We start from the raw sequence: 12,812 nt of genomic DNA, 5'->3' as shown, positions 1-12,812 counted from the left end.
GAAGGTCATGTGGTCTGATGAGACAAAAATAGAGCTTTTTGGTCTAAACTCCACTCGACGTGTTTGGAGGAAGAAGAAGGATGAGTACAACCCCAAGAACACCATCCCAACCGTGAAGCATGGAGGTGGAAACATCATTCTTTGGGGATGCTTTTCTGCAAAGGGGACAGGACGACTGCACCGTATTAAGGGGAGGATGGATGGGGCCATGTATCGCGAGATCTTGGCCAACAACCTCCTTCCCTCAGTAAGAGCATTGAAGATGGGTCGTGGCTGGGTCTTCCAGCATGACAACGACCCGAAACACACAGCCAGGGCAACTAAGGAGTGGCTCCGTAAGAAGCATCTCAAGGTCCTGGAGTGGCCTAGCCAGTCTCCAGACCTGAACCCAATAGAAAATCTTTGGAGGGAGCTGAAAGTCCGTATTGCCAAGCGACAGCCCCGAAACCTGAAGGATCTGGAGAAGGTCTGTATGGAGGAGTGGGCCAAAATCCCTGCTGCAGTGTGTGCAAACCTGGTCAAGACCTACAGGAAATGTTTGATCTCTGTAATTGCAAACAAAGGTTTCTGTACCAAATATTAAGTTCTGCTTTTCTGATGTATCAAATACTTATGTCATGCAATAAAATGCAAGTTAATTACTTAAAAATCATACAATGTGATTTTCTGGATTTTTGTTTTAGATTCCGTCCCTCACAGTTGAAGTGTACCTATGATAAAAATTACAGACCTCTACATGCTTTGTAAGTAGGAAAACCTGCAAATTCGGCAGTGTATCAAATACTTGTTCTCCCCACTGTATATACTAGGTCGGTGTCAGAGGAAGGCCCAAAAAATTGTCAAAGACTCCAGTGACCCAAGTCATAGACTGTTCTCTCTGCTACCGCACGGCAAGCAGTACTAGAGCGCCAAGTCTAGGTCCAAAAGGCTCCTTAACAGCTTCTACTCCCAAGCCATAAGAGTGCTGAACAATTAATCAAATGGCCACCTGGACTATTTGCATTGACCGCCCCTTTTTTTACGCTGCTGCTACTCGCTGTTTATTACCTATGCAGTCACTTTACCCCTACCTACACGTACATATTACCTTACCGTGAAATTCTTACTTACAAGCCCTTAACCAACAATGCAGTTTTGAGAAAAATAAGAGTTAAGAAAATATTTACAAATTACCAAAATAATAATAATAATAATAATAATAATGAGGCTATATACAGGGGGTACCGGTAACGAGTCAGGTAGCTTAGTGGTTAAGAGCGTTGTGCCAGTAACCGAAAGGTCGCTAGTTCTAATCCCCGAGCCGACTAGGTGAAAAATCTGTCGATGTGCCCTTGAGCAAGGCACTTAACCCTAATTGCTCATGTAAGTCGCTCTGGATAAGAGCGTCTGCTAAAATGTATTAAAAAAATTAAAGAAATTAGCCAGCTAATCTTTATATTTCAAGTTTAGCCAATTTGGATCCATTTGCTAGCTAACAAGGTTGAACAGTTGAATTGTTATGAACACACCCTTCTGTCTGTCTCCAACTGCTTGAAAAGCATGTTAGCCTATCCACTTTGTTCAGATGTTGAAATCAAGTGGCCTACCTTATTTCTCAGAATGAGAATGAGTAGCCAATTCCTTATATAATTGTGTTTTATGCTTATTGCACATTTATAAAACACAGCTAGTATAACAGTCATTGGTTAAAATGCTGCTAGCGGTACGTGGTAGCCCAATGCCGCACGCATCAAACTGAGCATTGTTCATTGATACTCTCGTTTTACAGTCTGCTCTGCGTGCAATTTGAGTAGTTGAGACATAAAAAGGGTATAGTTAGAAAAGTTAACTTCTCCTCTATTACAGTAAAATAATGTCTCAATGTGTTTTGGTGTCCATACGACCAATTCCATTGGACCAAAACTCAAATGGAAAGTTGAAAACGCTTGTCAGAGACAGGGTTGCCAGGTCTAGCTAAAATTCCTAGACCAATGACCACTCAGAACCGATCCAAAAGGCATGAAAACTAGCCCAATTTTATTTCTTTCACAGCAAGAGTTGCCACATTTATACAATAAACAATTTGAGCCAATTAAGGAATATCGACATAACTACGTTAGAAGAAAAATGCGGTTTTCATCAAAGGAATAATTCTTGCAAACTATGACATGACGTAATAAACTAATTTGAATGTCGCAAGAGAAAAGATAATTCGCCCTTATTAAACTCGCCAGATCATTTTCCATCAATGGATTTCGATTTAACTTGTTTGACTGCTATGATTAAGCAATAAGGCACGAAGGGGTATGGTATATGGCCAATATACCACAGCTAAGGGCTGTTCTTAAGCATGACGCAACGCGGAGTGCCTGGATACAGCTGTTAGACGTGGTACTGTATATTGGCCATATACCACAAACCCCTAGGGTGCCTTATTGCTAAAAAAAAAGAAAAGCGATTTTGTCATACCCATGGTATATAGTCTGATATACCACAGCTTTCAGCCAACCAATCAGCATTCAGGGCTCGAAACCGGTTTATAATTGTAAATAAATCCCTTTTGCGCATGAGCATAACTATAGATAAACCTGACAGGAGAGTTTGAGTGATGAAATATGACGTAAATGTAAATGTAAATATGGACAGAGGATCTCAAAATCTCAGAGAAAGAAACACTGATTAACTTTTTATAAAAGAATGTTAGGCTATTTTCTGGCCATTGTGCCATTATTATGTGCCAGATATTAAGACAACAAACAGTTAGAAATGGCCCATTTGCGAGATTGACTTGTCATTTCAATAGGCATAGGCTACAAACTAAAATCTGGGTTTATGATTGTACTTCAACTTTGCCATGGTTTGCTTAGATACAGTTGAAGTCGGAAGTTTACATACACTTAGGTTGGAGTCTTTAAAACTTGTTTTTCAACCACTTCACACATTTCTTCTTAACAAACTATAGTTTGGGCAAGTCGGTTAGGACATCTACTTTGTGCATGACACAATTAATTTTTCCAACAATTGTTTACAGACAGATTATTTTACTTATAATTCACTGTATCACAATTCCAGTGGGTCAGAAGTTTACATACATTAAGTTGACTGGGCCTTTAAACAGCTTGGAAAATTACAGAAAATGATGTCATGGCTTTAGAAGCTTCTGATAGGCTAATTGACATCATTTTAGTCAATTGGAGGTGTACCTGAGGATGTATTTCAAGGCCTACCTTCAAACTCAGTGCCTCTTTGCTTGAAATCATGGGAAAATCAAAAGGAATCAGCCAAGACCTCAGAAAAAAGATTGTAGACCTCCACAAGTCTGGTTCATCCTAGGGAGCAATTTCCAAACGCCTGAAGGTACCACGTTCATCTGTACAAACAATAGTATGCAAGTATAAATACCATGGGACCACGCAGCTGTCATACCGCTCAGGAAGGAGATGCGTTCTGTCTCCTAGAGATGAACATACTTTGGTGCGAAAAGTGCAAATCAATCCCAGAACAACAGCAAAGGACCTTGTGAAGATGCTGGAGGAAACAGGTACAAAAGTATCTATATCCACAGTAAACGAGTCCTATATCGACATAACCTGAAAGGCCGCTCAGCAAGGAAGAAGCCACTGCTCCAAAACCACCACAAAAAAGCCAGACTACGGTTTGCAACTGCACATGGGGACAAAGATCATACTTTTTGGAGAAATGTCCTCTGGTCTGATGAAACAAAAATAGAACTGTTTGAACATAATGACCATCGTTATGTTTGGAGGAAAAAGGGGGCTGCTTGCAAGCCGAACAACACCATCCCAATCATGAAGCACGGGGGTGGCAGCATCATGCTGTGGGGGTGCTTTGCTGCAGGAGGGACTGGTGCACTTCACAAAATAGATGGCATCATGAGGAAGGAAAATTATGTGGATATATTGAAGCAACATCTCAAGACATCAGTCAGGAAGTTAAAGCTTGGTCACAAATGGGTCTTCCAAATGGACAATGACCCCAAGCATACTTCCAAAGTTGTGGCAAAATGGCTTAAGGACAACAAAGTCAATGTATTGGAGTGGCCATCACAAAGCCCTGACCTCAATCCTATAGAACATTTGTGGGCAGAACTGAAAAGGCGTGTGCGAGCAAGGAGGCCTACAAACCTGACTCAGTTACACCAGCTCTGTCAGGAGGAATGGGCCAAAATTCACCCAACTTATTGTGGAAAGCTTGTGGAAGGCTACCCGAAACGTTTGACCCAAGTTTAAAGGCAATGCTACCAAATACTAATTGAGTGTATGTAAACTTCTGACCCACTGGGAATGTGATGAAAGAAAGATAAGCGAATAAAGTGGTGATCCTAACTGACCTAAGACAGGGACTTTTTACTAGGATTAAATGTCAGGAATTGTGAAAAACTGAGTTTAAATGTATTTGGCTGAGGTGTATGTAAACTTCCGACTTCAACTGTAGATGCAGGTAGCCTATAGCCCCTGATAGGCCTCCATCTTCAGTCTACAGTAGCCTAAGCTAAATGTAGGCAAGATGTCATCTGAACGATTTAGCAGCTTGCTTAGTTCAAATTAACAGACCAATTTATTCAACATGAATAGTTTAGCGATTGAGGTAAAAAGTGCTTGTGTTTCCCAATAGCCTGCTGGAATAGGCTACTGAGGATGGGATTGTAATTTGAATCACTGAATTAAATCTTAATAATATGTACATGAACTGAATATGCTTGTCAACAGCTAGTGATTATTATTATTCATATTTTTTTTACCTGTAGCCTAATTTGACTGTTACCGTCAATCTAATGTGTTCTAACCACTTATCGGCAATTGTGATACAGCTTTGATAACTTCCCATTTGATTAACTAAATGTGGCCATTAATAATTGCATTATAACACAAGGCTACAACAATACACTTTATTGATATTTATTAAATCTGTTTGCCAGCTCCAGGTAGGCTACACAAGTGGCACAAATTGATTTGCAACGACTCCAGTGATATAGTCATTTCAACATATTAACTGTATCAAAATGGCAGCCTACAATGGCATATAAATTAATAGGCTACTTGATGGAAATGTATTAATTGAGGACTTTTCTCCATAACAGAAGCACGCGTGGGAGTTCCATAATTTCCATTTCAAATTTCCACTTGCGCATAATGACAAGTTAAATAGTCTACCTACAATTGGTCAAAAGTTGACGAGCGCGTGTGCTGCTTTGTCTCCTCTCACTCACGTGACTGTGCTCTCTCAACACACACGCACACCCCCCCCACCCCCTTCCGGCCCTCCCCACCACTCACTCAGCAACAGCCTGCCTCACTGCCTGACAGTCAGCAGCAGCAGTTCACAGTGAAATATATGTTTTTTTAAGAGAAATGCCATGGCGGCCGCAGTGCAACTTAGAAGTAGCCCAAAAACCCGCAACCAATACATTTTCACCCGCAACATCGTTTTCAAGTTTTCAAAGTAGCCCAATTTGGCGGGATAAACATGGCAACCCTGGTCAAAGAGGAAGATGTGATCTCTCAACTTTGTTGGCGTGAGAGGCAGGGAGAAGGGCTTGGTGTGTGTGTAATCCAGAGGAAGAGGCGTTTTCACTCTCGCTAAAAGCTCTCCAAAATAAGGCCAATGCGTTTCTATGGGCTTATTTTGGACCTAAGCTTGTCGCCTGCCTTCTCGCATTTGGGACAACGACTCCCATTGTTAGGGCGGAGACGTGCATCTCGTCATTATATACAGATCTCTGGTGTAAATGGGAAGGTGTACACAGCACAGAGGAGTGAAGGAGACAAGACCAAAAATCCAACATGAGAACAAGCGGACATAAACGTTCATGAAAAAGAACAACAACAAAACTTTTATTCTTTAACAAAATTTGAATTAATTCGATACATACGGCATCGCCCAGCCTGAATGGAAGGGGGTGAGAACTATGAGCCTCCTAGGTTTTGTATTGAAGTCAATGTACCCAGAGGAGGACGGAAACTAGCTGTCCTCCGGCTACAACATGGTGTTACCCTACAGAGTGCTGTTAAGGCTACTGTAGACCTTCATTGTAAAACAGTGTGTTTTAATCAATTATTTGGTGAAGTGAATAGATGTAGAATAGTTCTCTCTAAAAAATATAACTTTTTTAATGTTTCACTATTTTTATTAAATTCACTGAGGAGTCCTGAGCGCTCTGGAGCAGGTTTTCATCAAGGATCTCGCTGTACTTTGCTACGTTAATCTTTTCCTCGATCCTGACTAGTCTCATAGTCCCTGCCGCTGAAAAACATCCCCACAGCATGATGCTGTCACCAGCATGCTGCACCGTAGGGATGGTGCCTGGTTTCCTACAGACGTGACGCTTGGAATTCAGGCCAAAGAGTTCAATCTTGGTTTCATCAAACCAGAGAATCTTGTTTCTCATGGTCTGGGAGTCATTTAGGTGCCTTTTGGCAAACTCCAAGCGGGCTGTCATGTGCCTTTTAATGAGGAGTGGCTTCCGTCTGGCCACTCTACAATAAATGCCTGATTGGTGGAGTGCTGCAGAGATGGTTGTCCTTCTGGAAGGTTCTCCCATCTCCACAGAGGAACTCTGAAGCTCTGTCAGAGTGACCATCGGGTTTCTTGGTCACCTGCCTGACCAAGGCCCTTCTCCCCCGATTGCTCAGTTTGGCCGGCGGCCAACTCTAGGAAGAGTCTTGGTGGTTCCAAACTTCTTCCAATTAAGAATGATGGAGGCCACTGTGTTCTTGGGGACCTTCAATGCTGCAGACATTTTTTGGTCCCCTTCCCCAGATCTGTGCCTCGACACAATCTTTTTTCGGAACTCTATGGACAATTCCTTGACATGCACTGTCAACTGTGTGACCTTATCCAGATCATGTCCAATCAATTGAATTTATTAGGGAAAATTGTATTTAATACATTTTAGAATAAGGCTGTAACATAACAAATGTGGAAAAAGGGAAGGGGTCTGAATACTTTCCGAATGCACTATTCACACCCCTGAGTCAATACTTTGTAGAAGTACCGTTGGCAGCGATTACAGCTGTGACTCTTTCTGGTTAAGTCTCTAAGAGCTTTCCACACCTGGATTGTGCAACATTTGCCCATTTATTATTTTCACAATTCTTCAAGCTCTGTCAAATATGTTGTTGATCATTGCTAGACAACCATTTTCATGTCTTGCCATAGATTCTCAAGTAAATTTAAGTCAAAACTGTAACTCAGGAAGATTCACTGTCTTCTTGGTAAGCAACTCCAGTGTATATTTGGACTTGTATTTTAGGTTGAAAAACTCCACAGTTCTTAACATTTACAAGCATACCCATAACATGATGCATCCACCACAATGCTTGAAAATATGGAGAGTGGTACTCAGTAATGTGTTGTATTGGGTTTGCCCCAAACATAACACTTTGTATTCAGGACAAAAAGTGAATTGCTTTGCTAATGTTTTTTGCTGTATTAATTTAGTGCCTTGTTGCAAACAGGATGCATTTTTGGCATATTTCTATTGTGTACAGGCTTCCTTATTTTCACTCTGTCAATTAGGTTAGTGTTGTGGAGTAGGGATTAATATTTTCCCGAAAATCTACCATGTTTCAATACCGGGAACATTTCATATTTAGCCAGAGAGTCCCGGGAAATACCGCAAAAATCAGAAGTGCCCATTTAAAGAATTTAAAACCAAGATATGCCAGGGATCTCCCAAAATTAGATTGTCGATGCGACACATTACCGGCTGCGCCACTATGTAAAGATTTCATAGCAAGTGAAACTGATATTTAGTAATGATAGAGTACCTTCTATCGACAATTGCGAAACAGGCCGTTCATAAATTCCAAGTGTTATCATGTTCCTCAATTAATTCAGCGCAATTAAGCAGTAGGCCAAGGCTATCTTCACACAGAGTGTTCTCAGGATGCACAGAGCGCACCCTGAGTAGGCTATAGCGTTTTCAAATCCTACAAACTTTGAAACGGCAGTCAAACAAAAGTCAAATGACCAAAATTGCTAAGCTTGCTAGATAACCTCCTACGAATGACAGAATATCTCCTATTTGGCAAAATCGAGTTGTTGATTATACAGATCAGCTTATGAATAACAGGGAGGTGAAGAGAGGAAATTGTTTAAATATCAAGGTATCTTAACGGGGACCAACTCTGTAAAAAAAAAAACATCCATATCTACTCTCATACCGTTTGTTGATCACACATTCTCTACCGAAGCTCTCATATGGGCAGCAACAGGAGACAGCGCAGAGAAGCGGGGGAAATGTTATAGCGGTATTTTGACATGCATAGGCGAGACGTGCTTTGATAATGCAACCTATGGATTACAGAATAAAGTTAGGAATTTTCATGCAATTCTGGGATTCAGTGATAAAATAGCCTCGGCTCTCTATAAGGCTACTACATGAGTCAATCGATAACACGCTTGATTTAGGCTACATTATTGCATGCTAAAATGTTTCTGATTAGTAGATAGATGAGGAAACAAAGAAATGAGCTACCACTTCCACTTGTCCAGCCAGAGATTAATTAACCAAATATACAGACAGAGATTCAGTGAAACAAAATCACATTGATTGATTGTCAGGCTTTTGGTCGTGAGTAGGACAGGTTACTACGCGAGTGAAGAGCAAGCAGACTTGTATAACATGCTAGCAAAATTTTCTGCTCAGCTAACATATGAGCAAACATTAGCACTCATCTCAATTTTGCTAACATTTCCCCAGTCTAATTGTTACCAAATATTTAAACGGAGATTCAGTGAAAACAAAATCTGACATTGATTGATTTATCTAGACGAATCCCCCACATTTGTCTCAAAGCAATGCGATGGCGCTGTCCCAATCAAAACGGTGCTAAAATGTTAATCTAGGTGACCACACACACGACTATTGCTTTAAATTCGTTAATGGTTGGATATGACTTTGGGAGTTTCAGTATAAGCAAGAATTAAATTGCATTAGCCTACTTTATTCAATATTTTCATCATTCAGTTGATCATAACTAAGGTGAGTTTTCCTCTCTCTGTTCTTTTTCTAGGCCCAATGGCTGTTCCCTCGTCTCCTCACGCCGCTGCTGCCTGCCTCTGCCGCGTTGTTCTCAACACATTTAAATCAATATAGCCTACTGTTTTCTAGAAACCTGGCTTTTTTCATGTTCAGGCTCATTTAATTTCTGTGATGTCGGACCAGGGCTCGGGCTTCAGCTCACCGGGCTTGGGTCGGACCAGGATCAAATTGTCAGTTCTGATGAGAACTCTAAACTGCATTCGGGTCTCATGTGCAGTCCGGCAGTGTCAATAATGCGTATGCTTTGAATTTTTTGCGACTTTGTGTGAAGTAAATACGCGCGGCTAAAGGCTTCCATGAGACAACCTGTTTGGATAATGTGCTATTTTCTTTTTGGCCAATCTGCTGCTGCGCATGTTGTGTATTTTGTGGAATTGCATTAGTGTGACATTGGGGGGAAATGTTGTAATTTCCCGGGTCTTGTCATTACATTTTTTCAGGAATTGTGAAGAGTGGTCCCGGTACAGTCTCGGGATCCCGGTTACCGGTGTTAATCCCTATTGTGGAGTAACTATAATGTTGTTGATCCATCCTCAGTTTTCTCCTATCACAGCCATTAAACTCTGTAACTGTTTAAAGTCACCATTGGCCTCATGGTGAAGTCCCTGAGCGGTTTCCTTCCTCTCCGGCAACTGAGTTAGGAAGGAAGCATGTCTCTTTGTAGTGACTGCTTATTTTTTTACCAATAGGTGCCCGTCTTTGCGAGGCATTGGAAAACCTCCCTGGTCTTTGTGATTGAATCTGTGTTTGAAATTAACTGCTCGACTGAGGGACCGTAGACATATTTGTATGTGTGGGGTACAGAGATGAGGTAGTCATAAAAAAATTATGTTAAACACTATTATTGCACACAGTGAGTCCATGCAATGTATTATGTGACTTTTTACTCCTGAATTTATTTAGGCTTGCTATAACAAAGGGATTGAATACTTACTCAATACATTTCAGCTTGTAATTTTGGATTAATTTGTCAAATTTTCGAAAAACATAATTCCACTTTGACATTATGGGGTATTGTGTGTAGGCCAGTAACAAAAAAAACAACATAATTTTATACTTTTTAAAGATACAATATGCAGAAATCGCTCCGCCATTTCCTGGTTATTCAAATTCGAATAGTTCGCCAAATTTGTGTTTATGTGACAAAACAAGCAAGTATAATGCATATAATCATTGTACCATCTAAACCGGTGTGAAATATAGTTTCCATAACCAAAAATATTGTATTTTCAGCTGTCCTATCAGTCTAAAAATGTCTGTCTGTTAAATAAGCCAAGTAAGTAATGGAATTTGCTAGTTAGCTACATGCATAGCTGCAGACCAAACATTTTGGTTTAACGTTACTACAATGTTATGTCTGATAAAGACATTTTAGGACACCCAGCTGGATGTTATCCTGGTAGCTATAACCAGTGACTTACTGTCATGTGCACCCTGTTCATATGACCCCGACCCTCGGCTAGCTAATCATATCAGATTGGAATTCAAGAGCACGGACAGTAAACTTTATTGGTAACGAGTTTAAAAATGTTTAGCTACAAAGCTTTCTAACTCTGAATCATGTGAAAATACGTAGCTAAATGGACACAATAACCTCGTGAAAATGAGTGTCAAAATGGGGGAGATATTAGCTTGCGAAATCAGAAGAGATAGCTAACGTTAGCTAGAAAGCTAACTTACTAACTAGTAACGTTAGCTTGTTAATAACATGCTAACGTCGACTGGCATACCGTAGCAACAAAAGATGACGGACTAAACAACGTTATCCGGCATATAGCAGTGCCTAACGCGTTACTAGCTAACTACAGAAGCTAGCTAAATATTTTGAAGGAGGTCCAAACGTGGGTAACGTTCATTTCACTTACAGGGGTCCCATCTCTCATATTTCGGACCAACATGATGTCGTTGGTCTCAGTCGGTATTTTCTCCTGGGTCATTTCACATCTTGCTATAACGATATTTACATGAAGTCCATGCTGTGTAATATTCTTAGATATATCCGTCTCTTCCGGGTTGTCTTGTTGATTATGACTAACTACGATTATTGTCCGGACAGAGTAAACGGTTGTGAGTTTTTTCGACAAAGATTCAGATTTTACGTCATGACGTTCTTCTTCTTTGGTATTATGTGGCGTTCGCACATTTTGTTTGTGCATGCGGCCACCTACTGGGCGGTCGTGTGTGGTCGATCACGTTACATTTTGTGATAGGGAGAAAAGGAAGAAAAATAATGCACCACCAACTAACCCTACACCTACTGTATATACCAATACTACACTTTTTTTAATCTCCCCATTTCACTACCTTGACCTTAACTGATCCTACACCAGGCCTACTGCCTGGGAGACCGGACTCTTTCGTTCAACACACCTTGTAACCCTTCTGCAGTAAAACCTCGTACACCTAAGTACTTCTCTGCAGCTGCCACTACAACATCTATTTTCTCTGATGTACATTCAATTTCTGCGTTACAGTTGATAACCATGGCAATGAATGCTAAGAAGCCCCAACCTTATTGAAACACACATTCCTATCACTCTGTATTGGCCTAGGCCTACTACTCACCCTTGATCCATCATCCTCTATTCTCTTCACTGCCTCAGCATACGACAACATCTGTTCTACTCTGACCCTGGCAACCTCAACCTGTCTCTCTCGCACCGGGCACTTCTGATCCCCAGCAACATCCCCTACAATTTACACAGTTTTTTCCACCAATATTACACATTCCTTTGTCCCATGCCCTCCTGCACACTTCTCACATCTCAGAATCTCCCCTCCTACACACTGCTGCAACATGACCATAAGCTTGGCATCTGAAACCCCTTAGTGGGTTTGGCACGAAAGCTCTCAATTGATAACTAGTAGTCCCGTGTAGCTCAGTTGGTAGAGCACAGCGCTTGCAATGCCAGGGTTGTGGGTTCGATTCCCACGGGGGACCAGTATGAAAATGTATTCCCTCACTAACTATAAGTCGCTCTGGATAAGAGCGTCTGCTAAATGACTAAAATGTAATGACTGACATGTCCTAACATTACTTTATCAGGTAAAGACTCAAAAGGACAGACAGTGTCTTCTCAGTTTCACCATGCTCACCAACTGGTCTGCATTGCACCAAACAGCAGGTGTCACAGACACAGGGAATCTTAAATTTCATTTGCTTCACCTCAACACTTAACGCCACCCCAGGAATCACTCCTTTCAAAGGCACCCTGCTCAGGATAGCAAAGCAAGTCACAGGCTTTGTCCCTAGGTGGATGATGTGAAGCGCCCGCTCCCCATCATGACATTCACCCAATGATGGTGGATAAATGAAGATAGTTTACTCAGGCCGTTGACCATTGAATTTTTTTAAAAGTTCCGGTCTACTTAGTGGCTCTCCCATAGACACCAATGCGATAGCAACTGGGTCTGGTCTACTTACCGTATTTTCCGCACTATAAGGCGCACCGGAGTATAAGCCGCAGCAGCTAAATTGAATGATATTGAATGATGTGTACATATATAAGCCGCACTGGACTATAAGCCGCAGGTGTTTTAATGTTTAATTACCATATGTAAGGGTTCGTGCACAGAGGGGATTGTCGGGAAAGAGACAAACTGTCTCGCTCTCGTAATGTCTGTCTGTCTTGCTCTCGTTCTGTCTCTCGTACCACTCTCGGTTCCACTTTTACTTTTGCGCGCTACCTGTCTCACTCTTTTCCGGCCTCCAGCTTTTCCTGCTGGAGCCCGCCGCTAAAGGTGGGGGGGCGCGGGACCGGTCATA

General features: G+C 41.4%; 1 protein-coding gene across 1 annotated transcript in view; it reads right to left on the bottom strand.

The window, feature by feature from the left end:
• The window catches only part of mfsd14bb (major facilitator superfamily domain containing 14Bb), a 28,032-nt gene extending 16,907 nt beyond the window's left edge, over window positions 1-11,125 (bottom strand). The window contains exon 1 of the mRNA XM_041900594.2: window positions 10,912-11,125. Coding sequence (XP_041756528.1) covers window positions 10,912-10,983 — 72 coding nt within the window. The 5' untranslated portion in view covers window positions 10,984-11,125. The remainder of the gene's footprint in view (window positions 1-10,911) is intronic.
• Window positions 11,126-12,812: the final 1,687 nt, after the last annotated feature.

This window comes from Coregonus clupeaformis, unplaced genomic scaffold, assembly GCF_020615455.1.
Source record: "Coregonus clupeaformis isolate EN_2021a unplaced genomic scaffold, ASM2061545v1 scaf0098, whole genome shotgun sequence".
In the NCBI taxonomy this organism is placed as follows: Eukaryota; Metazoa; Chordata; class Actinopteri; order Salmoniformes; family Salmonidae; genus Coregonus; species Coregonus clupeaformis.
The sequence above is the reverse complement of the archived record's forward strand: the minus strand, read 5'-3'. Positions and strand labels throughout refer to the sequence as shown.